The sequence below is a fragment of the Corvus moneduloides genome, chromosome 14 (genome assembly GCF_009650955.1).
Source record: "Corvus moneduloides isolate bCorMon1 chromosome 14, bCorMon1.pri, whole genome shotgun sequence".
NCBI lineage: Eukaryota > Metazoa > Chordata > Aves > Passeriformes > Corvidae > Corvus > Corvus moneduloides.
The window spans coordinates 8,946,659-8,970,909 of record NC_045489.1 but is presented as its reverse complement, the minus strand read 5'-3'; the positions used below and the strand labels follow the sequence as shown (position 1 = coordinate 8,970,909).

The 24,251-nt window shown below is 43.1% G+C and overlaps 1 protein-coding gene across 7 annotated transcripts in view; it reads left to right on the top strand.

The window, feature by feature from the left end:
- The window catches only part of NRK (Nik related kinase), a 90,956-nt gene that overhangs the window by 49,361 nt on the left and 17,344 nt on the right, over nt 1-24,251 (top strand). For 5 of the 7 annotated variants that reach the window (XR_004242976.1, XM_032123560.1, XM_032123562.1 and 2 more), the window contains 12 exons: nt 339-503; nt 1,269-1,430; nt 4,804-4,956; nt 11,335-11,466; nt 12,282-12,349; nt 13,443-13,558; nt 15,981-16,078; nt 16,461-16,582; nt 20,222-20,315; nt 22,365-22,547; nt 22,925-23,054; nt 23,453-23,611. Coding sequence is in view for 6 of the 7 variants with exons in the window: in XM_032123560.1 (XP_031979451.1) it covers nt 339-503; nt 1,269-1,430; nt 4,804-4,956; nt 11,335-11,466; nt 12,282-12,349; nt 13,443-13,558; nt 15,981-16,078; nt 16,461-16,582; nt 20,222-20,315; nt 22,365-22,547; nt 22,925-23,054; nt 23,453-23,611 (1,582 nt within the window). In the remaining variant the exon portion in view is untranslated. The remainder of the gene's footprint in view (nt 1-338; nt 504-1,268; nt 1,431-4,803; nt 4,957-11,334; nt 11,467-12,281; nt 12,350-13,442; nt 13,559-15,980; nt 16,079-16,460; nt 16,583-20,221; nt 20,316-22,364; nt 22,548-22,924; nt 23,055-23,452; nt 23,612-24,251) is intronic. The other 2 variants (XM_032123561.1, XM_032123564.1) reach the window with 2 other exon arrangements.

The window sequence follows — 24,251 nt, the reverse complement described above, 5'->3', positions numbered from 1 at the left end:
AATGGGAACACTCTGGAAAAAAACCCCTTCCTTCTTGAAATCTTGGGAAGACATTTGTCATTAGATTAGTTGCTGGCTGTCAGGGAGATCTCACATGCCTCATTAATGACAGATCTGCCCTGGGCTGCCAAAAGGGCAGAGGTTCCACTCCGGTTTGGCAGTCATGGTGGTGGCAGCTTGTCCCTGCCCACTTTTGCTCTGTGGTGTGTCAGGTGTCTCCCCCCTTAGTGACTGCAGAGCAGGAAATGGGCCTTGTGATTTATGATCACTGGCATCAGTAATTGGTGGGTACAAAAGTAAAGTAAAATAAGCAATGTTATTCTCTGGCTCTCTTCCAGCACCAAAGGCAAGAGCAGGAGCTAAGAAGGAAGCAGGAGTGTGAGCAGAGGTGGCCAGAGGTGAAGGTCAGTCAGAGGAAACAGGATAGGGGTAAAGAAGACAAAAGAGTTGTGGAAGATGGATACTTCATAGCAGATGGACAGAGGAAATTAGAAAAGAAGCAGGTATGAAGAAGGTGTTTGCTGACAGCAGTTTGCAGCTCCCTGTGTCTGTATCTGATGTCTTTTTCAGTTCCCTAAGGGTGTTCCCATCCTCTGAGTCATGGACCAAAGAGGACTTCACTAATGTCTTTACTCCTCTTGTTCTCAGGTTCAGCCTTCCTTTGAGTTAACTTAGATGTTACTGAGTCACCCTCCTTTCTCTTCAGCAGGGACACTGCCTCTCCCACTTTTGTCCCTGCTGTTTCTCTGTGCTGAAAGGATCTTCAGTCTGATTAAATTTCCTTTAATAAAAGGAATAAATAAAAATAAATAAAATTCCAGCATCAGCTAAACCCAAGCTTAAATCTCCATTCCCATTTCGCATTCACATTGTAACCAGGACTGTTTCTTTTTCACAAAAACAATGGAGCAGAGGTTAATTTTAATGCTGAACTGTCATTATCAAGTGTTGTCACCTTGGCCACAATGTTTTTCTAATGTTCAGCTGCAAATTGATTTGTAATCAAACAGAATCATGCGGTGTTTGGTTAAAGACCTCTGGTTTTAGTAGAAGTAAAAAGAACAAATACGATTTTCTGACCTGCTGTCTAAAAAGCCAGAGGGTGTTTGGAGCCACTTCATTCTTCCTGTTGCTCGGGGTTTTGACTCTTCTGTCGGCCCTGCTGGAATTGTGGTCACTTTGTTCTTTGAAAAGCCAGTATTTCCAGCAGGCCTCTTGGTTGTCCTCCAAGGCATAATTGTCTCTGAAGTTCATCACTCTGCTTTCAGAAGATGGAAGATGGGCAGCACAACAGGAAGATGCACCGAACTCTCCCCAAAGATCAGACACAGCTGCTGTCTCTCCAGCATGACCACAAGCAGAAGAAGAAGGAGCCTTCCACGAGTTCAGACACAGGAGTGCATCCTCCATCAAGCAGCACAAGCAAAGAGGTACTGTCTTGGCCAGGGCAGCACTTTGGTGCTTTGTAGTTTATGATGCTGTAGGAATGCTGAAGCAGAGAGCAGACTGATCTTTAAACCTGCATGTGGAGCTTGACCTATGTCTTACTACACACTTACGCTACAGTCTTCAGTTTCCATTGATATGCAGAGGATAAGGGAAAGGAAGAATTATTCTGTCACTTCTGCTTGAGTTGAGAGAAGGATTTGATCGATGAGTGGGGAAACAAGATTCTTCTGGTCAAGTAGGTATCATTCCCTCATCTTTCAAAGAGGCATGAAGTAAGGTAATACCATCTGAGATTTAGATGAGGTCTTTGCCTGATGTTAGGGTTCACAGAATTGACCCAGGCACAGAATGGCATCCTGCCTCCTGAGCACAGATCTCTGTGCCCCATCAGCAGGCAGTGATGCCTTTTCTTGTTTTTTATGTCCCAGGATAAGGTTTGATGGATATAGTCAGCCTATATTGTAATCAATTTTCCTCCTTTGCTAACTCTGACAGTATTTCTACCCATCAACTCATTCTGGTCACTGTCACCATATCATGAAAAACTGTGGGTCCATTTCCATATGTTATCTCCTCATTCCTAGCATGCTTATTTTGCTCTTTTTGTATAATCTCAACTGGTTAACCCAGCTGGTGTGATTTGTTTTGTCACTAAAGTCTGGGTCAAAAATCTCAGCAGCTCACAGTCCCTCCTCAGTAGAAGAGTGGATGTGATGTTCTCTGCAGTCATGGCAAAAGTATCTTCCCAAAATGCCCAAGCAGAGACATGAAGAAAGCTCATGCACATGTAAATAGGAGAAATGCAGAGTGCAGCTTCTTAACACCTTGCTGCTGTCTTTAAGCACATGCCATCTTTGTCATCTTCTTGTGTGTGTGTGCTGCAACTATTCCATAAGCTGAAATGTCCTGTATTGATAAATAGTTAAATGTAACTGCTAGGATTGGTGAAAAGATGAATTTTAGTAACTGAATAGAGTCTGCAAACAGCCAAGCAGCAACATGAAGTCAGGAGAATAAAAGATATTAAGCTCCTTGTTAGAGGAGCAGTTTGTGAAAACAAGAGTAATTCTGTTTGAAGTACAACTTAACTGTCAAAACCACAAATGCCCTGGCTCTAAAGGCTTTGTTGTACTGACTGACGAAACAAATCATTACTGAAATTTTAATGAACTGCTCTTGAAATCACTATTTGTTTGATGATGGAGGGCTGGGTCTTACTCCAGCTGAGGAGTAAATTGAGTGTGGACAGAGAAGTAAGCTGCTTTTGCTAAATACACAACATTAAAGTCAATAGAAGAGCTTTGCCTTTGCTAGGTCTTTAATGGGTGAAAATGCAGCTCAGATGATTAATTTATTTTCTACTTTATTTTAGTTAGAAGACAAAAAACCAATACAATACTGTCTTAGATACGCATCTCTGGTTTTAGCGTGTGTTTTGTAAATAACTCCTTGATAGCAAAATGAAATATGTTCCAGAATTTAGTGTGCAGTCACTGTTAGCTTTTAATTTAGTAGTGAAATACATTATCATTAGTTGCACATTAGTTGCTTTTTAGGTTCACAGCATGAGGCTTTTGTCATTATGGCTACCATAATGTATTCTAGTTTTAAGGATATTGTACAGTATTATTAGTTAATCTCAGAACTTCTTGGAAGTCACAGATCCTTCCACTAAATTGGTAACTGGTGGTACAGGATTGCATTCTTTGGTTGAGACTTTTTTGTCAGCAGTCGTAACTATTTGCGCCAATTTAAGAATGCTTTAAAGTTGTAACTGTTTTTAACAGGGATAAGTCAGTGATTTTGCTCTTGTTGATGCTGATCATCTCCGGTTCATTATCCAGATAAGTGTTTGTTCCTCTGTTGAGAGGGACCTGCCTGGGGACAGTGGTAGCCTACTCAAGAGTGAGTTTGTTTGTACTTTTTAGGGGTCAGTGGCATTTCTAGAACCAATCATCTATACACAGAAACCCTCGAGAATTATTGTTTCATTGAGACATTAAAAACAAAGAATCCTAAAGCCCTCCAAAGCCTCAGGTTTAATGTTTGGGGGTGCAGAACCCACTCTTGGGAGTTCTGTATCTTTGCCATTGTGCTTATCTTGTCCCCAGCAGGTCAGGACAATTTTGCCCTGCACATCTGTGCCCAGATGGGAGCTTACTTTGTGCTCTATCTGGTCCCACCGGCACCAGAGTGAAGGAACTGACAGGCAAAGACTCCAAGCTCAGGCTGATACTGCACTAGCTCAGTGCCTGGATGGCAATTGGCATCAGTCCTGGCAGCCCAAAAGTGTCACCTGCATGAGTTTGCATCTGGATCATAAAGCCTTTCATGCAAGCTCCCCTTGAGGACAGAGCTGGGGGGTGAATTATCATATCTGGCTTTTACATTTTCTTTCTTGCTTATGGTAAAATTTGCCTTTTATTATTACAAGTTGCAGGTAATGAAAATGTGGCGTCAAGAGCCTGTTCACTGGGGCTAGAATTTCATGGTGTTTAGCTGTTGTTGCTTGTTTTAATAAGGGGGTTTTTTTAAAGGTTTTGGTCTTCTTTTTTCCCACAGTGGGGATCTGTGAGACTAAGTGGAATCATTTTTCCATGTCCTCAGCAGTTTCTAGGCTGGGCTAAGAATATGCTTGCCTTTCTGATACAGGCACAAACATCTAGATATACTGAGAGATACCATTAAGAATGCCCACCCCAACACAGATAACAGGGTATTTTTATGGCATTAATCTCTAGTTTACTGTGTAGAGCTGTTTCCAGGCTACTGAATCAGAGAATATGCTCAAGATTTACACTAGAGAATGAGAATTAGTCATGTTGAACAGAATTGAAAAGAGTAGTGGGGTCAAAACCACAGGATAAAGACTTTTGTAATGAGCAATGCCCTCAGGAAATTTATTCCTTCTAGATCATGTTCCTCAGTCTTTCTCACAGTACAAGTAACACACCAAAAAACAGAGTGTTAGAAGTGTTTTAAGGTAGAAAGCAACATGCAGTAATGTCAGTGCTGTGGAAGGGGGTAATAAATGCACATCAAAACAGGCTGCATGTTGTCAAAGATAAGTAAGTATGAGTAGATGATTCCTCCAAAGGAGCCTGTCTCCAAAGGAGTGGCCTAGAATGCAACAGGTGGAAACTCAGGCCCTTCTCTTTTCTGCAGCTTGGAAGCTTGATGGAAAAGGAAGGGTTGCAAATGGAGAGGAAATAGTGGTTTGTACTGTGCCAGGGCTGTCCTCCTTGGTGGGAAGGTCCATCAGAGGTGGTGTGCTCTGTGCTGCTATGGGACAGCATCCAGCCTGCAAAGCCTGGGGCTCTTTGTGCAATGTGCTGCTGCTTTTGTCCTTCCCAGGCCGAGGACCGAGCAAAGAAGAGTGACAGCATCCAGCCCTCCCCGCAGTGGCCAGCGGTGCTGGGGCGCGAGGCCACTCCACACCCCAGGATGGGATCCGGGAGCAGCTCCAGCCCCTGCACCCCCGCACCACAGAGAGCCCTGGTAGTGCAGGTACTGCTGCCCCAGCTGGGGAGGAGGGGCCTGGGGTGGTTTTAGGCACGACAACCCATCAGAAACAGAATCCCCTTCGCTTCTGGCACAAATGACTGAGGCCTGTGCAAACCAGCTCAGAGGTTTTGTGGTACCGCCTCTGCTGCTGAGTTCTATGTGGAATTATACTTAAGCACTGTAGATCAGGGTTAGATAACAGTTATTTTTTTATCCTTGATGCCTGATTGTTGATTCCATGAGACTCCTCTCAGATGTTTCACAAAGTCTGAGTGACAGTGCTGTTGCAGTCCCTGGATGATGTATTATTTATATGGTGCCATAAGTGTATATGGCACTTCACAAAACAAGTCCAAATCCAAAATTTTTTGTAAGTGAAACCATGTAAACAATCAAGATTTTTCGTGATCTTTTGAAATAATCTGGAAGTATGTGGAGATACAATAAGTAGCAATGCAGAATCAGATTTTGCCTGTGGATAGAGCCCAGAAAGTCTGAGTCTTTTTAAACTTCCAGTATTAGAGGTAAAGTGGGATCTAAACAGTACCTATGCAGTGAAAGCACTCTGATGAAGTTCTCCATTGGAATCCTTTTCTCAAAACATTTTAACTCCTGATATTTTTACCAGTTCTGGAAGAGGTGATTCATGGTTCTCACAATGTGCCCAAAAACCGAGTTTCCTTTCAACATCCTACTCATAGCGCATGAAGGAAGTGGCTTGGAAGTGGCTGCAGGGTTTTTTTTCTCCAGTCTCTTGTGAAAAAGACTGTAAGCATATGTGAGCAGAAGAAAAACCAAACAGCAAGTAAAAATGGAATAAACTACTGTAAGTGGGAGCACAACTCATTTAGCCTGGCTATCTCCACTTATTCTGAAAGTGTGCAGTGGCCAGAATAATCTCATTGCCTGTACATTTTACATAGTATTTCATTTTTGCATTCATTCATCCCCTCAGAGGGGACATACAGTCATAGCAGTAGTTTTATTCTTGGCAGCTCTCAGTTTCTGCTGGACTCCTGGATGCATGGATGGGTGGATGGATGGATGTAGTTTTTGTATCCGTCTCTCCAGTTGCTTCTGTGGGATTTAGCTAGTGCTACCCACAGGAGAGTGAGATTCACATCAGGCTTAGGCATTGTTTGTGTGCTGCTGTGGCATCTTGTGGCCTCATTCTGCATTGGATCAAGGAGTCAAAGAGGGAAGGTCAGACTGCAGAGGATGGGTTATTGGTTTCAGCTCAGCTGCTTTCAGAGCATGTCACACTGCCTGACCAAAGCAGCAGTGTGGGCCTGTATACTTCTTTGAGCATACCTGTAATTATGGGTTATTACTATGAGATCATGTTGTATTATCCTAAATGTTTCTTAAACTCATTGCTGATTTTGCTTGGCATGAGCTTCAGGTGAACATCCTGCATGAAAGGTCACAGAATCATAGGATGGTTTGGGTCAGAAGGGACCTCTAAGAGTCACTTAGTCCAACCCCCCTGCCATGACAGGGACATTTTCAACTAGATCAGGTTGCTCAGAGCCCTGTTCAGCCTGGTCTTGAATGTTTCCAGAGAGGGGCCATCTGCAGCCTCCCTGGGCAGCCTTCTCTGGTGTTGTACCCCCCTCATCGTAAGAATTTCTTTACTTTCCTAAAATTCAGGGTTCTGACTTTGCTCTTTGCCTGAGCCATACTCTCAGGACTGTAAACTCCACCAGTGTGTGATCACTGCAGCCCCAGCTGCCTGCAACCTTGCCGTCACTGATTAGCTCCCCTGTGCTGGTGACCCTTGGAACCAGTATTGCACCCCACCTGGCAGGGCTGCCTATGACCTGCCTTAAAAAGTTACCCTCTGTGCATTCCAGGACTCTGCTGGATTGCCTCCAGCTCACTGTGCTGCTTTCCCAGCAGATACCGGAGCAATTGAAATTCCCCAGCAGGATATGGGGAAGCAGCTCTCCCCTATCCTGCTTTGGTTTGTGCCCTGGAGCCAGTCTGGAAGGTGGATAAAAGCAGACTCTTAGTGTCTCTGCGTCAAAGCCTCCCTGTGCCTTTCCTGTTCAGGTTGCTTTGCTGTTTGGTGATGATGGCAAAATCACCAGAGACAGATGTTGTGAGCGGAAGGGCCTCATTTCACCTGATAGCTTTTACCTGGAAAAATATTTATGTGTGTCTTCTCACATCCCTTTTTTCCAGGGCCTGTTTGTTGTTTCAAGTCACAAGTATTGTAAGTGGGCTGAGTTGATGGCCTGGCTTGTAACATCACATCACTGGAGAGCTGTTGCAAGGTCTACAAGAAGGGCATTTGTATCTTAGCCTTGGGCAGAGGCTGGCAGCTTCCCTGAGGCAAATATTTCAGCCCTGTAATAGCAGTGGGAGCATCCGTAGTTTATTGCAGGGCATTTGGGATTCTGCAGGAGTATGGTAGCTGTACAGAGGATAGCCTTGCCCTGCTAAGGTGCCTCTCCTGGGATGAGAGGAGCTCTGTTCTAGACTGACTGCTTCACCTGGGACAAGTGATCATTCCTCTGCATCCTGTTAGTGCTTTCCTGTTTTGTAGCATCTCTCCCAGCTGCTGAGGGGAGTGGTGAGGAATGAGGCAGTATTTTACCAACTTCTTTCACATTCCTTTTGGAAACTACACTACAAAAAAAATATGCTGTTTAGAGTATGATGTTACTTAAGGATAATAGCAGCAAGTGATTTCCCTCCCTGCTGGGAGGTGCCCTGGTACCCCCTCACAAGGCAGAGCTCCCACTGACGGTGTGCGTGGATAGGGAGAAGCCAGTCTGCTGCCTGTGTTCACATGGAGACCACATGAACTTCAGTGGGTAATTTATAAATCCCCTGAAGGCTTATTTTTCCCTTTGCTGATTGGGAGCAGCTGTTGATGCTAATGGCAGCATGTTTGGACCTGCTGCCTGCTGTAACTGGATGAGGTGTTTGGGCGATACAAGTGATGGGTCAGGTAGTCACCTGGAGATTAGAAGACACAACAATATACTTGTGAAGTTCAGTATGTGGGTGCCTTGTTGATTTAAAATAAAAGTGAACTGTGGAGTTAAAATGCAAGCTGAATTCATCACAGATGCTGCACTGGAGAGCTTCCAGACAGGTTTGTCAGAGAGGGATTATCTGCCATCACTGCTCTGCTCAGACAAAAATGACTTATTTTCAACCGTTGTATTCTGTGATATATATTGTGGCACATCCTGGATGCCCAAATCTCTCTCAGAGTTATTTCGCTGGAAAACTGAACACAGCTCCTGAGGTGAAAGGAGCATGATTTCTCAATGCCTTACATCCAATCTGCTGAGGGAAATGTGAGATACTACCTGTTCAGAGTGTACCAATTCCACCTGCTTTGTACCAGGTTTGTGTTTGCTGCAGTACAGTAGCAGATCTGGCTCGCTGGTTGTGGCGGGATTGTGTGGGATAGGCTGTTTTGGATTGCCTGCAGAATTTCACGGAGGCTTCTTGAACAAAGTCACTGAGTCTGATCTTCTGCCCAGCATCTCCTGCTGCCTGACTAGTGGAAAAATTCAGCTCACATCTGAAATGAACTCCATTTTTAATTAACTCTTGTGGTTTACCTATAGGATTTGCTAGGTAGATCTTCTCTATTGTGTTAGATGATGTGACTGAATCAGAACAAGAAGACTAACGATATTACAAGAGCTAGCTGTGTGGTAAAGCCATGGACTGCCCTAGTATCCCAGAGCACATCTGCTCAGAAGTTTAAGAAATTCTTTTTCCTTATGCTGTTTCATAAGAACACTTGCACTAAATCTATCTCCTCTATGTAGATTCAGTTCAAATGAGTAACTTGGGCGTCCTCCAAAAAACAGTGCAGCCTGACTTTTTAAAGCTTCTTGCTTCTAAATGGTTTTAAACTAACTCTGGTAATGAGTCTTTTGTGCTATATCACCTTATGTTACCATTTCGTGGATCGAAGTGTTCTTTTCCTTAGCTCAGTTATGTGTCCATTTATGGTTCGAAGACACGCAGTAGGTAACATTTTCTCTACCAGTGCTTTCTGTGCATGAGGAGAGCTGCTGTTCTTTAGGTATTACTTAAAAGAAAAACAATTTAAGGTTCAAATCTCTATCGTTTAGAATCGTTGTTAGGTGGGGGTTTTAAATTTTTTTCCCTATACAAACCTAAGGGGAATATCAAACCCTGATTTTGGGGGTTATCTGAGATGGTTTTGGCTTGCTTGTGGAAGCAGGTGTCTGTTCCTGGCTTTACATGGAACCAGTGTACTGGGCAGAGTCTGGATTCATTCAGTCACTTATATCATGACTCAGCAAAGCTCATCCATGCTCGTAAACAAAAATAGTTTTCTGGTAATCTGCAGGACTCAAAGGCTGTAATTTAGAAAGGAATATATGTATCTTGTTGAAAAAGTGGCAAGGAAAAGAAAATCCTCCTATATTCTGATAATAATATACCTGCTACAAAACCTGTTTCTGTACCTACAGTGGATCACTTCAGGTAAACACTTTGCTACTCAAATAATTCTGGTTAACTGAAAACTATTATTAGAGATAATCGTGTTGAACAAAAAGGTATTTTGAAAGGACATAGATTATGAGATGTTACAACTGCTGAAAAAGCTGTTTTCTGTAGAGTATCAACAGAACATTTTGTCCCAAAAAGGCAGGAAAAGCACCCCCTGAATAATTTACGTGAACTTTTCAGGACTGGTTTTGGCAGTTGACTTTGCAGTACTGTATGGGAGGTTGCAATGAGACATCTTTGACACCTTTATCTAGTTTTAGAATTACTGCCTGTCAATATTTAATTGACGTTGAACATTGTTCCCATGAAATTTAGTCTTGTGCAGTTATAGAGAGTTCACAATCCTTTTATCTTCTTGAAAAGCTGTGTGAAGTTCCAGTTACTGTTACTTACTTTTTAGGATGGAGAAACTGGAGAATTTTATAAACTTGGGCTGATTAATCAATAAAATACTCATCTGAGTCATTCTTTTGGGAAAGTGTGCTACAGGTGCTTCTGGTCTAAGTTGCAGTAACTCAGTTGGGACACAGGAGTTTGACCTCGATGACTCAAACAAAAACTGCAGACTTCATTCTTAGGCCTCCAAGTGTTGGAGGTGCTGATCTTGCCATGTGTTTGAGAAAGAAGCACCTCCCAGAGAGCCCTGGCCTTACATTGCATGGGAGATCAGACAAGGTGAAGCACAGAGTGGTACAGCTTCAGACATTTCTCTAATACTTCTTCTATTTCTGTAATATCAAACTGGTTCTAGCATAGCAATCCCTGCAGACAGGCCCAGCTCAGACAGAGTTTCTGTGTGTTCTCTCTTGGTCTTGTGTCCAAGAGGATTTCTCATTTCAGGAACGCAGTACTCTCAGCTGACACATTTAGCTCTGAGTTTCTTCCTCTTTGGAAGACACTGGTGTAGCAGATCATTAGTGTGTAGATCTCTTCTTTTACATATAGAAAGAATCAGAGGACCAAATGTTGAATATTTCAGTTTGAGTTTTGCACTGCTTACTTCTTGCTCCCTTGGAGTGAAGACTTTGTAAGGAAGTAACTTGATTCCTTCCCCTTCCCTTGCTATAACTGGGGTTTTTGCTATCCTAATGCTCTAATTAGACACCTTTAGAGGTATGTTTTAAACACAGGTGGCTGCAATGGGATCACCTGGACTTGACCACCCATGAAGGTGTAGTCTGGGCATAATTTCATTCTTTCTTACTGCATTCTCAAGTTCGATTTTTCTTTCTTTATTTTTTTCAAGTAATTGAAAAATTTGTTTCAGAGGAGGACCAGGATCCCCTCATAATCACTGGAGCACTTAAAAGTGTTTGCAGCTGGCAGTTTGCTTCCACTGACTGTGGGTTGGTGGTGGGCATACAAAGAATAGCTTGGAAGTCAACATCTGAGTTAGGGGAGGCGGGTTCCCACAGTGATTAGGCTATGGAAATTCTGCAGTGGAAGCATCATCCAGGTTTGAATGAAATGTAGTTACTCAACAGCATTTTTTGCATCATCCAGGTTGTTAGTTCCCTGTGCATTGCCAGTGACCTATTTGCTTCTCTTAGAGATTTAAGAAAGGTGTGTGTGTGTGTGTGTGTGTGTATGTATATATATATATATATATATACACACACACACATACAGAGAATAGATTTGTTTACTATTTCTTTATATTGTACTCTTCACCTTAGAAGATTTGTGCCTAACATGCTGGAAATGAATAACTCACTGCACAGTGAACAAGGGGATTAGGGCTCTATCCAAACAGAGTACTCCTGCTACACTTAGCAAATATTTAATCTCCTAAGCAGAGCCATCTCTGTTGAGACTGCGACCTGTTACATAGGCAGGGAAGTGCAATTCAACATGTGTTTGGTTTGTTTCAAGTGTGAGAATTTCCGGGCTAATAAGGACGTGTACCACAGCAGCTCCCTATCAGACATGGTGACAGCACCGCTCAGCCCCGGGCAGGACGACGTGTTCTGGAACACGAGTCACAGCGAAGAGCAGCCCCCAAAGGTGGGTGAAACTCGGGGTGTTTGGCACTCTTGGGGGTTGATTGCACTGCTCTGTTTAGTATCCATCCTCTGCACTTCGCAAAACTCTGAAAGTCTCGTTGTTTGTACATGAACTGGGTCACATTAGTCTAGGAAAAAAATGCAAATTTACAGGCAGGTTGGTGGTCTGGGTTTATGTGTATGTGCATAATATCTGCACACATATAATATCTGCAGGATCTGTGATTGAAAACACCTGTTTTGTTAGACCCGGTATTTGTAGCAGCCCATTTGGTGAAAAAATCTGTCTTGTTGCAGAAAAGCTTGTTAGTTTGTGCAATTGAGGTGATGGTGTATTTCTCTTTCTAACAGAATTTCTAAGAACAAGTCCAAGACTATTTGAGCAGGAATGCATATGCCCATGTGTGTATTTATTTTATTACTTTGCACTTGGGGGGCGTGTGTGTCCCATCCCCCAGCCTGTGGTAGCAACATAAGGTAATCCACCACCTGTGGAAAGCTGCATTCAGTGACTGCGGATGCCTTTCACTGTCTGCTTTAAATATTGACCAAGAATGATGCTGACTCTGAGTAAAGGTGCAAACCTCTTTCTGTCTGCACCCTGAAAGACTGAAAGGCTTGGAGCACACTGGAAGCAGCTGCTGCTGACTTGCAGCTTTCAGTGCTGATATCATGGAATACCTCCCTACAGGTCCCACTGAACCATTGTTCATTTCTGTTGGTTAGCCTTTTCATTGATACAGAATAAGCATTAGGTTTATTGACTAAATCTAAAATATCAATTGCAGCCTTGAAATGTTTGATTAAATCCTTAAGGTTCCAGAAAGGACAACTTCAAAATTTTACAGCAGGGATCAGCCTGGCTATCAGAGATGCCTTTCAAGGTAAGCTCTAAAGTGTTTTATGCTTATACTAAAACTAAACTTACACTGTATACTTTACATACGTACACTGTGCTTATACTGTGTTTCATGCTTAAACTAATTGTTTTATGCTGCTTTATTGTCAAGAGGAAAACTAAAGTATCTGGCAGATGCTCTACCTCATTGCCAGTGGAATTGGTTTCAAAGGAAAGTCAGGTGTCTGGGTGCTTTGGTGAGAGGGAGTCTGGCCTCAACTCCTTGTACAGGCACTTCTAATTACAGCTTGTGGTGCTTGTTTTGCCTGATAGTAGCTTGAACAGGCCGCCTGTAGATGTATCTTGACAATTTTGGCAGTCTGCCCTTAAGGCTGGTGTATTTTTTTTCATATCCCTGAAGAAAAGACCAAGGATGTCTAGAGCTTAGCAGTAAAGGGCAGCCCCCACTGGATGTCTAATCAGGGAACAAAATGTGTTGGAGAGGCTGGAAAGTGAAGCAGATTTACCTGACATAACACAGTGATGTGCAGCATTTCTGATGAGCCAGAGTCAGAAACATAGTCTGAAATAACTTTCAAGTGAACTCAAGCCCTAAATCTTCTGCACTTGGGAATTACAGGAGGCAAAGCAGAAAAGAAACATGTAAGTAATTGTCAGTGTTACGAGTGGCTTCTGAGACTGGGTTTCTGTTTGAACCACTGGCTTGGCAACTTATTTTACTGTTCAATGCGTTCCTTTCTCCACTGATAAGTGACTGCTGATGTATCTTCTAGGAAGGTAGTGGAGCAGTTCTCTTGAGTTGTAAAAGCCGTGAGATTTTGGAATCAGGACTGACGCAGGTCTGAAGAGTCCAAGGGAGATGTAATATAAAAGGATATTTTGTAATGACTTGGGAATCTCTGTAATCTCCCAGAATGACTGCCCAGAGGAAACTCCCCTCCACAATCTTCTCTCACTACTGGGTGGCCCTGCTTTGAGCAGCAGTGAAGATAAACTTTTCATTATCCAGAATATGATCTCGTACTGTAACAGCAGGGAGCTCAATCTGGTGGCCCAGGAGCTCTGTTCCAGTCTGTTCCTGCACATGAGTCTGATCTGCTTTTTGTCTTTCTGTTTAGTAATACTCATCAGTCATCCCCCAGGGGACACGCTCTGAAGCTAAACAGTAGCAGCAACACTCCTGGCACCAAGCAGTGGGAGATGGGATCTCATCAGAGCAGCTGGTCAGCCTCAGGTGATTCCTAAGTCAAAGATCCATCAGTCAAAATGTACTAACCTCCTATCACATGAAGTGGTCTTCTGCAGGGTGTCAAGTTCTGCATTGCAAATGGGATATGTCCTTTTAATGACATCCTCTGGTGAGAGGCTTTTGAAAGCCGTCTGGATTTTTTTGGTTCCGTGTTCCTAAAATATAAGCACTTCCTCTTTTGAGTCAGAAAAGTGACTATGAATATATTTTCATATGGAAAATTTGAATTGCCTCAATTAAGAATTGAAAAAAAATAATTTATGTTGCAGTTAGTGACACAATTGAAACTCAGCAGAGCCAACGTTCCAGACATACAGATGTAATTCAGTACTGATGTTCACCCATTGCCAAATTCTGCTCTTCACACTGCCCACTGATAAGATGATACAGTTGAGCAGTTGATGTACACTAATATTTCTGCACTCTAATAATGTAGTGGCAAAAGGAAGTGTAAGTCTCTCTCTACAGCATATTATGAAATATTCCTCCAGTATCCTTTTATGTGCAGAAAGATAATGGAATTGAAAAAGAAAAAAGGGCAAAAGAAGTTTAAAGGAAAACCATCTGATTTAGGCAAAGTACAGCTTAGTAAGCTCCTTTGCTGTCACTGGTAGTGGTGGAGGAATGCAGTGGCCTGCTTGTGGTTGTGTTGCAGTACAGATTCTGGTTCCTGAGGTTCTGGCAGATGGGGACTGGAAAAGTGGACAGTTTTTTTCCTCTCTTGCTATTCCTACAGGTGTTTTCTGTGGGTCAGCTGCAGGGCAGTTTCTTGTGTAGCCCTTTGTGAAGCCGTGGTGTGTCACAAGACCTAACATCCACATTGGCTACTAAAGATTGGGATCATGGGGAATCGCACATGCCCAAGTCGAAGTAGGGTGGATGCAAAAATATTCTGAAACCACCCCTGTGAGCTTATGAGGTCATTTATTTTTATATTGAGGTTTAGATTGTTAATTTAAAAGCCCTTCATAAATGAGGAACAAATTGCTTATTTATTACACTTACAAAATCAAGCCAGTTTTGCTTTTACTAGCTACACAGAATAGGAAGCTTTTCTTCGAGAGAAATCCAAAGCACACTTTAAATTGCTTGGGTTTTGTTTCTTTTGTTCTTATGTCATTTTGTGTTTGAATAACAGAGTTGAACAACAACAGCCCAGCTGAATTTTGCAGGGTCCATGTGATGTGTAACTCCTGTGCTATTTTGGCATGGGGAAACAAAAATCTCACCAGCAATGGAAAGAATAGAAAACCTCCCTTGTGGTTTAAACTGTCTCCTTGAGTTCTTAAGTGTCATTAAATTACAGCTAGTTCTGGCATATGGCATTTCAGATAGAGTTTGTTGCTTTCCCAAACCCACAGGAATAATGAATTGGACAGGAAAGGGCTATAAATACTTTAAAGCTATTAGTTCTGCTGAGTTGCTTAGGTGCTTATTGACCAGTAAGGAATTCTGAGTTTTGAAAGCTTTGAAAAATGGATGAAGACATGAAACCGTTGTGATAAAACTATCTAAATTACCAAATATGAATCCTAATTTGTGTGAGCTTGAATTCTCCCCCCTAACCTGCATGGACTCCTGTTGGTAACAGTGGGGTAGTCATAGGAAAAACTGCTGAAAAAGGCAGGTGTTGAGCTGGCCAGTGTGTCCCAGAGCAGGGCAAGGGTACAGTGGCTTTCCCTCCCTTCTCTTGTGTCAGGGATTGTGTGCAGAGCATCCCTTCAAGGCTTGTTTTGCTTTTTCCAGTGCTTGCAGGCAATAGGGGGGCCCACATTTAACAGGAAGATTTGCAGTTTAGCACAGCTGTTTGCCCTCAGCCCTGTTGGGTTTAGATAATCAGACTCTTTGAACTGTTTTTGTGTAACAGTTTTATGAGGGCCAAATCTTGGCAGCACCTCCGCTTGCTCCCAAAGGTGTGTAGGAGGGCTCAGGCTCCTCAACTCTGTTCCTGGCCCCCTGTCTGCAGTCACAGGAATACAGCTGCGTGGCTGTTTGGTGCTGGAATATGACCAGCAGTTGCTGATGTGACGAGCTGTCTCTCCTCAGGAAGAGGATCAGAGGAAGGGATTAGGATGCCCTCACTTTCTTCCCTTGCTCCCTTTCCATGGAACTGTGGCTAATGTGCAGTGGGAGTATGTTGCCAAGGGTTTGGTTTGCTTGTCTTAAATTAAATTGCAACCTTGCAGCATTAAATTGCACCAGTATCAATTTACGTACGTAATATTGCAGCATCCAGAACCACTGAGAAACAAGGAATGAGATTTTCGTTTGCAACGAAGAGAAAAGAGAAGTTTGTTGGCAGAGACTGGTATCTGCTTTGGGTCATAGCTATGTGTGCTTGTCTTGCTCTCTCACCCACTGCATGTACACTTAAAAAAAGACACTTTTGGGTTTTTTTACCCCCCAGGGAATCCAGGACTGGCCAAGGCAGAGAATGTTTTGTCCCAGAACCACATGCAGCTGCATCAGAAGCCTGAAAAAGTTTCTCATCCAGGCCAGATTGCAGTAGGTTCTTTTAAATCCACTGATATTTTTGATTTGTTCATCATTTTCACCGAGGGTCTGTCTGTGCAGACAGCTCTGTTTTGGTACGTGAGTTTGCTGTCACCTGTGAGTCGACCTGAGGGGTGTGTGGGGCTGGCTCGAGCTCACTGCTTTCAGTCCAGGTCTGACTTGTGTCCAGCTCAGGTCCTCAGCAGGGTGTCCAGTTTTGGCTCTGGTCACTTTCCTGTGTGAGACACCCACCTGTGATGGACCAACAGAAGCATCAGCTTCCTAGTAAAACTTTTTTTGGTGTGGAAGTGACCATAACTGTATATGCTGGGACAGTAAAATATGGCACATGCGGTTTAACAATGGGTTCTTCAACTGAGTTTTCTTTGCTCAGAGTCCAGGCTCCTTTGCCAAGGTGAAGGACAGTGCCAACTCCTTGTTAAAAGCAGCAGACTATTCCTCCTCAAGTGATGAAGTCAGCAGCAGCAGCGATGAAGATGACATGAACCACACAAGGTTGGCTTTATTACTATTATTATTAATATTCTTTTCTTCTTGTTACACACTTCTAAATATCTAGAAAAAGCTGGCATACATAAATATTCCTCCTCCTTTGAAGTTACTATCACTCGTGTCAGTTGTAATTAAGCAATTTAATTGCTTTTTAATGAACTCCTGGGGGTAAATGCTCCATCAGATGTGCACAGCGTAATAATACACTTCGATGACTTGCTGCCCTGGGACAATGAGGAAATGTCTTGTTTTAACTGGATATACTGGGTAGTGCTTTTATAGGGATTACTTCACATTGATCTACATTTATATGGAATTTTTGCAAGAAAAAAGGAGAGGGAAAGAAAACTGAAAAGCTGTATGCCTTCATGCTAAATACAGGTTAGAGTGGAGAAAACCAGGCAAACATGACCCTTGAATTCACGTAGTCTGTTCATTCTGGGAGAAATAATTACCATTGAAAAGTTGATTCCTTCACCAGGGCTGTTTATAAAAAGGGGAGATAGTTTTGTAAAATATGTTGTATTTTTAATACTGACATTTTGCTCAATTGCTATGGTTTCCAGCTGATGTTGTGGCTTGTCCCGAGCTGATCCCACCTGAACTGTCTCTCTCTAGTTTTGCAGTTTATCTTGTTGGTTTTGTGACTGACATCTTGTGGTGTTCTACCTGTCATGCAAAATGTGTATTCCCCTGAAATAGTGGAGAAATAGTCGAGAAAGAATAGCTTGCTACTCCAAGAGAAGGGAGTCAGGGGGTTGCTTGGCCAGTCCTGCTGCTGGGAATAGCAAACAAAAACATTTTTTAGTCTTGGTGAATGAAACTTCTGATTTTCTTGAAAAGAAACTTCAGTTTAATTCAAGTTCTAGGATTTACTTTGAAGCACATCCCAGGGCCACAGAGCTCTCTGGGGTGGGGCTCTTGCTCTTCTGACAGAATTAAACATGCAGTTTTGTCAGGCATCAGACACATTTGTCAGGCTCCAGATTTGGAGCATTGTTGGCAGGTTATTGTGTTGGGCTGGTACCAGTCCTTTCCCCTGTGCTGCTCTGAAGAGGTAGAATTTTTGTGCCTGCATATGCTCCGGATTTGTGTTTCTGAAGTGAGGAGAAAGAATGTTAAAAATCTTGTAGTTTATTCAGTGCGCCTGAAAGAGCTGACTTTAACAGTAATGCCTTTATTTTCCTACTGATCCTCTTCCAAATCACCTTACTCTGATGTGTAAAAAGTTTTATTCACTCTAGGTCGTAGAATTCATCCTAGACCTCAGAAAGACTCTACATAAAAATATGGATTTGCCTTGTAGCAATGACTTTGCTGTGTAAGTGTTAGATTGCTGTGATCCTTGCATGCTGTAATGATTTGAAGGAGTGGTATCACTGCCTTTGGAACTCTGCATGTGTTATTTGCATCTCCTCTGTATGCGAGATCCACCCATCCTCTGGAGAGGTGCAATTAGCAGGATGCTCCCTGTCATGTTTACCTTCCTGTGCACACAGCCACTGCAAGAGTCCCTGTAAAATCAAGATATAATCTTGCTATTAACAAAGTCCCTTCACCTTGGTTGAACATCATTTATACTAAAAGATACATCAGGAAGTATGTCCTGATTGCTGCCAAGTAAATAGCAAAAAGGATAGTGATCAGAGTGAAAGGAGCAGCCTTTGTTGGAAAAAAGTGTTGAAACTTTGCGTATTCTGGATAAAGGGAAGGGTTTGGGGGTATTTTGCTCTCTAAAGCATGTGACTATAGGATCTGAAGCCCCTTGCACGCTGGAGCGTTTCTGTGGGGGCTCTGGCTGAAGCACCTTGGGCCAAGTTTTTGTGGACTACTGAAACCAAACTGTGTTTTCCTGTTCTTGCCCGGGCTATGGAACAGCACGTGATGTCTACACTCCAGCTTTCCTGGAGGTGCCCAGAAGGACTACAGTTGGGACATACACAGGAGAAGGAGCTTCCTATGTTCTTGGATGAATTCTATTAACCACCCTGAGAAGGCTCGTTTCTGAGGATGCTGGACTGAGGGCTGCTGTCTTTTGCCAGTAAAGCAACTTCTGGTCTTGTTTTTCTTTACAGTGAGATGAGCCAGAATTCTTTCTCCCACACTCCAGTTTTTAATTTTAAGGAAAGAATGTCAGTGTGTATGATCCAGTGTCTTACCTCTTTGTTTAGCACATCTGTTCCATTGATGTTAATTTCTTCTTCTTTACTGAGAGTGCTTCCTCCTTCAGTGCCTGCAGTATTACAATGCCCCTAAAACACTGAATATCCTGGGGCTCATTTGTATAGTTCAGTTTCCTCTCTTTGCTCTTTAAATGCTGTTTCCTACAAGCATTTGGACAAGGTGGATGCAGGTGTGTGCTTGGCTCCCTAAGTGGGAGGTTGACGTTATTTAAGATCAGCTGCTGTTTGCTTCCCTGATAAGAGCAGGTCCTGGCATTCACCATTGATCCTACTCCACATCTTGTCATTCCTTCTAAGTTTAGTATGCAAATATTTACCCATTCACATAGAATGGGGGGACAATCCAAAACCAAAAAATAAACAACAAAAAGTGCCGCAAAAACTTCTACTCCTATACACCCATCTTAATTCAGTAGGTCTCTCACCAAACCTTCTTTGTTATCGCATGGGGCATCATTTAAAAGAAAAAAATACATTACAGTCTGCTACCAGTTGGCACATAGCACTGTAGAGCCCTTCACACTGGCATCCTGAATCCAGTCAGTTTTATAATTACTGGAAAGGAAGCAAAAATGCAATAGGTTAAATGAATTGCAGTAATAAAGATAGGAGTATAAATAAATTGGATAAATAAATCATTTGCGGTGGAGATGTACAGAAATGGGGCCAAGACATGTCCGAAGCAGTTCCACTTGGGTGAAAAAGTTTAAAATGCAAAGATACCTCAGGCAGTGCAGGAAGCAGTAGTGTGCTGGGAATTCACAACAGACACTTGCCTTGTTCTCACCCTTGCTTTTGGTACCAGCTTTTGGTCACTGTGGAGAACGGGATGCTGGGCTAGGAGGGCCCTTGGCCCCAGCCAGTCCAGCAGCTCTTGCTTTCTTCTGTCTCTCTGTGCACTGGGCAACGTTTTCTGTGTTTCCTTTTAAGGTGAGGATGTCTGTATTTCAGGGACTGATTCACAGGATGAAATTCCAGTGTAGCCTGTCCCAGTAGGCACTGGCAGAGAGGTCCCTGACAGCAGCACATGGCAGAGCAGCTGGTGCTCTCTCTGGAGAGCAGGGTGGCTCATAATTACACCCCACAGGGGAATGTGTGACAGGAGACAGAAGTTTTGAAGTAGGCACTTCTCAAATGACAGCTTGAGGGACTTGCCTGAGCTATGCAGTGTCTGAAAGATGATGGATGAAATGCAGGGAGATGAAGGGATGTTCTCTGTCGAGGTGGGGAGAGCTTCCTGCTGTGTGTGAGTGGTCCTCAGGCACAAGTCCATTCAGGCAGATCCACAGACTAATCAGCTTGCTTTTGTATAAGAACCTTTGAGTGTAACTATTGAATGTTAATTATGTTCACTTTTGAACATGGATATGTGTAGTTTTTTTCCTTTTTTTTCTTTTTTTTTCTTTCTTTTTTTTTTCCCCTGAAGTAGTTCTGTTCATTAATTGGAGTTTGTTACCAGGCAACTGCTAAGCGGGAGAGTTGCAGATTTCTCAAGGACAAGGGTACCAGATGGAATTGAACTGAAACCCCAAAGCACTGTGGCAGAACAGAAGGTAATTTGGCCATTTGTAAGGGGGTGGGGACAGTGAGGGGGAGTCAAGTCATTAGTGTGCAAGATAAACACCATATCCATTACTTCTTGGTAACATTCTCACTCCTGCTCTGTCATTGCAAATTATAGCTATAAGCCTTGAAAAAAAAAGTGTAGTTTCAGGTTTTGTGCTTCCTGTAGAAATGTTTGTATTTAGGTACAAAATTGCAGTTCTTTATTTGTCCTTCTTATTGACCTGTAGTAGGTTCTGATGTTAAGGTATTTTGTGAAGGCACTGGGCAAAAAGCACAGTTGATTATTGTTGGTGTGCATTGTTGCTATTTTTAAAAATCTTGACTTCTTTTTATTCCAGTTTAAAGTGAGCTACCTCCTGCTGCTTAAAACATTACCAGAACAGGGGAAAACCACTTCATCTCTCCCTGCTGGCTTAGCAAAAATACTTTTCTCATATGTCATGTTGTTGTTCCTTCCAGCTGTAGTTTCTAGTAGAGGCTTCCAGTCATGTGGATTTTCCCCTGTGATAAATATTAGCGCTGAAAAGATGAAGAGAGACAAAGCAGAACAATGTTCTTTGTGGTTGAAAACAAGAAAAAAATTACAGTAATATGACTTGTACTTGGTGTCAGGGCCCTTTTCAGATATTACTGAGTATATTCTTGCTTCACAAATAGGAAAATAAATTGCTGTGAAACTAGTTGCTCCAGAGCTGTGGCAGGGTAGAAAGAAAAAGGAGTTTTCTTTACCTCTCATATCTCTAAACTTCGGACCAGAGTGGTGGCCCTCCTAACTGGGGAGGGAGTTCTATTTGGCCTTTGTCCTACCATCCTCAAGGAGAAAAGACTCTGCTTTGGAGAAAGAACTACAAATGGGGCATGAACCAGTATTTCTCTCGTGGAAAAACCAGCCCAGTGTTTCCTCTTTCCCCTGATATCCAGGTATTGGAAATAGGCTGCTTGAGGGAAGGGAGAATGTTGGGGTCTTTGAGGCCCACAGTGAGGATGAGGGAGGATGATAAAGAGTTGAGGTCACATGTTTTGGTGGGTTTGGAGAAAAGAGTGTGGGAGGGAGAGCAGGCAGATGGCTGACACTTTGCCTCATAAATCTCTCCGCTGCCTTCTAGTCTTCTCCCACCTTCTCATGGAGCCTCCTGTCCTTTCCTCTGGACCCTTTTTCACCCACCAGCCACAGCCACCATGAGTCTCCACATCTTCTCCAACATCCCTTTCCCTATCCCATCAGCATGAACTGCTTTAAAGGGGTTAGGGTGTACCAAACCACCCTGAATGATTCAAATGGGAATTTGGTTTGGTTTAGTTTAGGTCAGTTGAGTGTGACTGAAGACTGAACTAAAAAGCCCCATACTGGCTTGGTTCCCCAATCTCAAATACTGACTTGCATGTTTTGATTTCAGTTTTTACATCTAAATTAAAACATAAAATGTATTCTCAGAAACCAACCTCTGACTCTGTGGATTGTGCTGTCAGGGAAAGAGTTTGTGTGGTACCTCACAAAACTCACGCGGGATGCTGTAAGGACATCTGCAGAACCAAATGTCACTATACTGGAAGTGCTGATGCTGAGTCCTACTAAATGTCCTCTTTCTGGAGTACGGCTTCCTAATTCAGTAAATGGAAAGTAGCAATGAAATGAATGGTGAAGGGTTTTGAACCAAATGCAGGTCCAGAACAAAGAAGTGCCTTCTTCTGTCTGCAGTACGCAAAGGTCAGGTGTGAAACTTGCTAGCAAATCATTTGACTTGGTATCTCTGAGGTTGAAGTTCCTTCTTTTTCTGTGTTTGAGGTAATGCAGATGAAGAAAATCTGTGGAGCGCTTCAGGAGTAAATCCCAAATTTATTATCTCAGGTGTTTGCCATACACTTTAGTATTTAATTTTTTATTTTAATTTTACCGCGAGGTTTGTCTTTAAATGATGCATCAGGGAGAGCACTCCTCTCCATGTGCTCATTATTTATCATCCTAATTAACTGGAGTTGCGGAATGCATTGGAAATAAACTAGATGTGGTGTTTAACTGTATGTTGTCAATGCAGGATCAGATTTTAGGGAAACAAATTCCAAACACCCATGAAGGCCTTTGGAGTGTAAACAACCAGAACTATCTCCTGCCAGATCTCCTCCAGCAAAGCCAAATTACAGACTCCTCAGTGAACCCACAAGTTCCACAACAAGTGCCACTGACTTGCCTGGAACCTCAGAACAAACCTCTGACTAAGGTAAGAGATAAATTACAGATTGACTGGATTGAACTCCAGCCTTTTTAAGTTCCTCTATCCTGTCTTCTTTTTAGGATGAGTTTTTTCACCACATCCCTTCTTTCCTTTAAAAGTTTTATCTGGGAGGAAGATGATAAATCTTGAGCTACCTAACAGATTTCATTGTTCCACTTATTTTCCCTGATCTCCTTCTCTGCTCCATTTTCTTTCCTTGCTTTTTTTCCTCCCCTTTTGCACAAGCTAGACGGGTCACACCCTCTGCTCTGTGCACGTGGGCTTGTGGGGAGAGGTGTCACTGGAGGCAGATAACAGCTCTGTCAGGGCACAAGAGGGCCGTGTGCCCCGAGCACTGAGGCAGCTCTTGTTTCTCATTGCAGAGCCCGTGTGCCGAAAGCCCACCTGCCAAGAGCAGCACATCCTCCACAACATCCTTCACATCATTCATAGATCCGAGACTTCTGCCAATCACCCCTCCCACCAGTCCAGTGGGACCTTCCTGTAGTTCTCGTGAGTGTGCTTTGCATTAAAATGTTCCTCCTGTTTTGTTTTTCTTTGGTCGGTTGGTTTGGTTCTTTTGCCAGGTGTGGAGAGGGCTTATTGCTTGGAAATGGAAACTGTGAGTAAAATCTCCTGAAACTGGGACTTCACATTACTGCGAATTTTCATTGTACTGCTTCTGCCCTTCTTTCAGGTGGGGCTTGCTGTGCTCTGCTGCTGTGTTACCACCATGCTTTCTTAGGAATGCCTGAGGAATTTTCCAGATTTTTTTTTTTGGCTGTATTATACAAAGCTCTCAGGGTGTTTTCTCACCCCTCTGGGGTTTCTTTTGTTCTCCCACAAACAAGGTGGGTCAAATATGAGCTGTAGCCAAACATCTTCCACAATTGCATGTGCTTTCATTCTAGCATCCAGTGCCAAACCTGAGCCTGTCAGGAGAGAAAATGCAAGGAAGGGCTCCGTTGTCAATGTCAATCCAACCAATATCCGCCCACAAAGTGACAGCCCAGAAATCCGTAAATACAAGAAGAAATTCAACTCGGAGGTCCTATGTGCTGCTCTGTGGGGTAAGCTCAGAGTCCTTGGGCAGGTGTGTGGAGGGGAAGGCACAACAGGAGAGGCTGGCAGTGTCTGCTAGGCAGATATCACAGTTGTATTGCAGGTCTCCTGGCAGAGAGTGCTGGAATGGATCCTTGACCTGATACCTGTGTCACTTACATGGCACTGCCTTCCCAGGGATGTGATGGCAAACACATGAATTACAGTTGCAAAGGACTTTGTGCATCAGAATGAGGAACTGTTTTGATCAAGCACCAAGCTGAAACTGTGCTCGCTGGGAGAGCCAAAAGTTGCAAACGTTTCAGCAGCTTTTGTGGCTCATGAGACTCATCTGAGCTGCACACGAGTACAGCTGATCACACAGCCCTGACCCTGGAAATAATCCAAACACAAAGCCTTTTGCTGTCATGTGTGTTAGGTATTCCAAGGATCTAAAGCAGGTCGGGTCTTTCCAAAAGCCTGTCTTGCTTAGTTCCTGCTGTCACTGCTTATTCTGAACATCACTGAACCATTGTTTAAACTTGCATGCTTCTTACAGGGTCAGCTTCACATGGTGTGAAACCAAGATACAGCAGTCAGACCATGTCTCAACAGCTGTAGACCTTGTCCCAGCTGCACATTAGCTAAACTCTTGAGTTGTTTTAACCA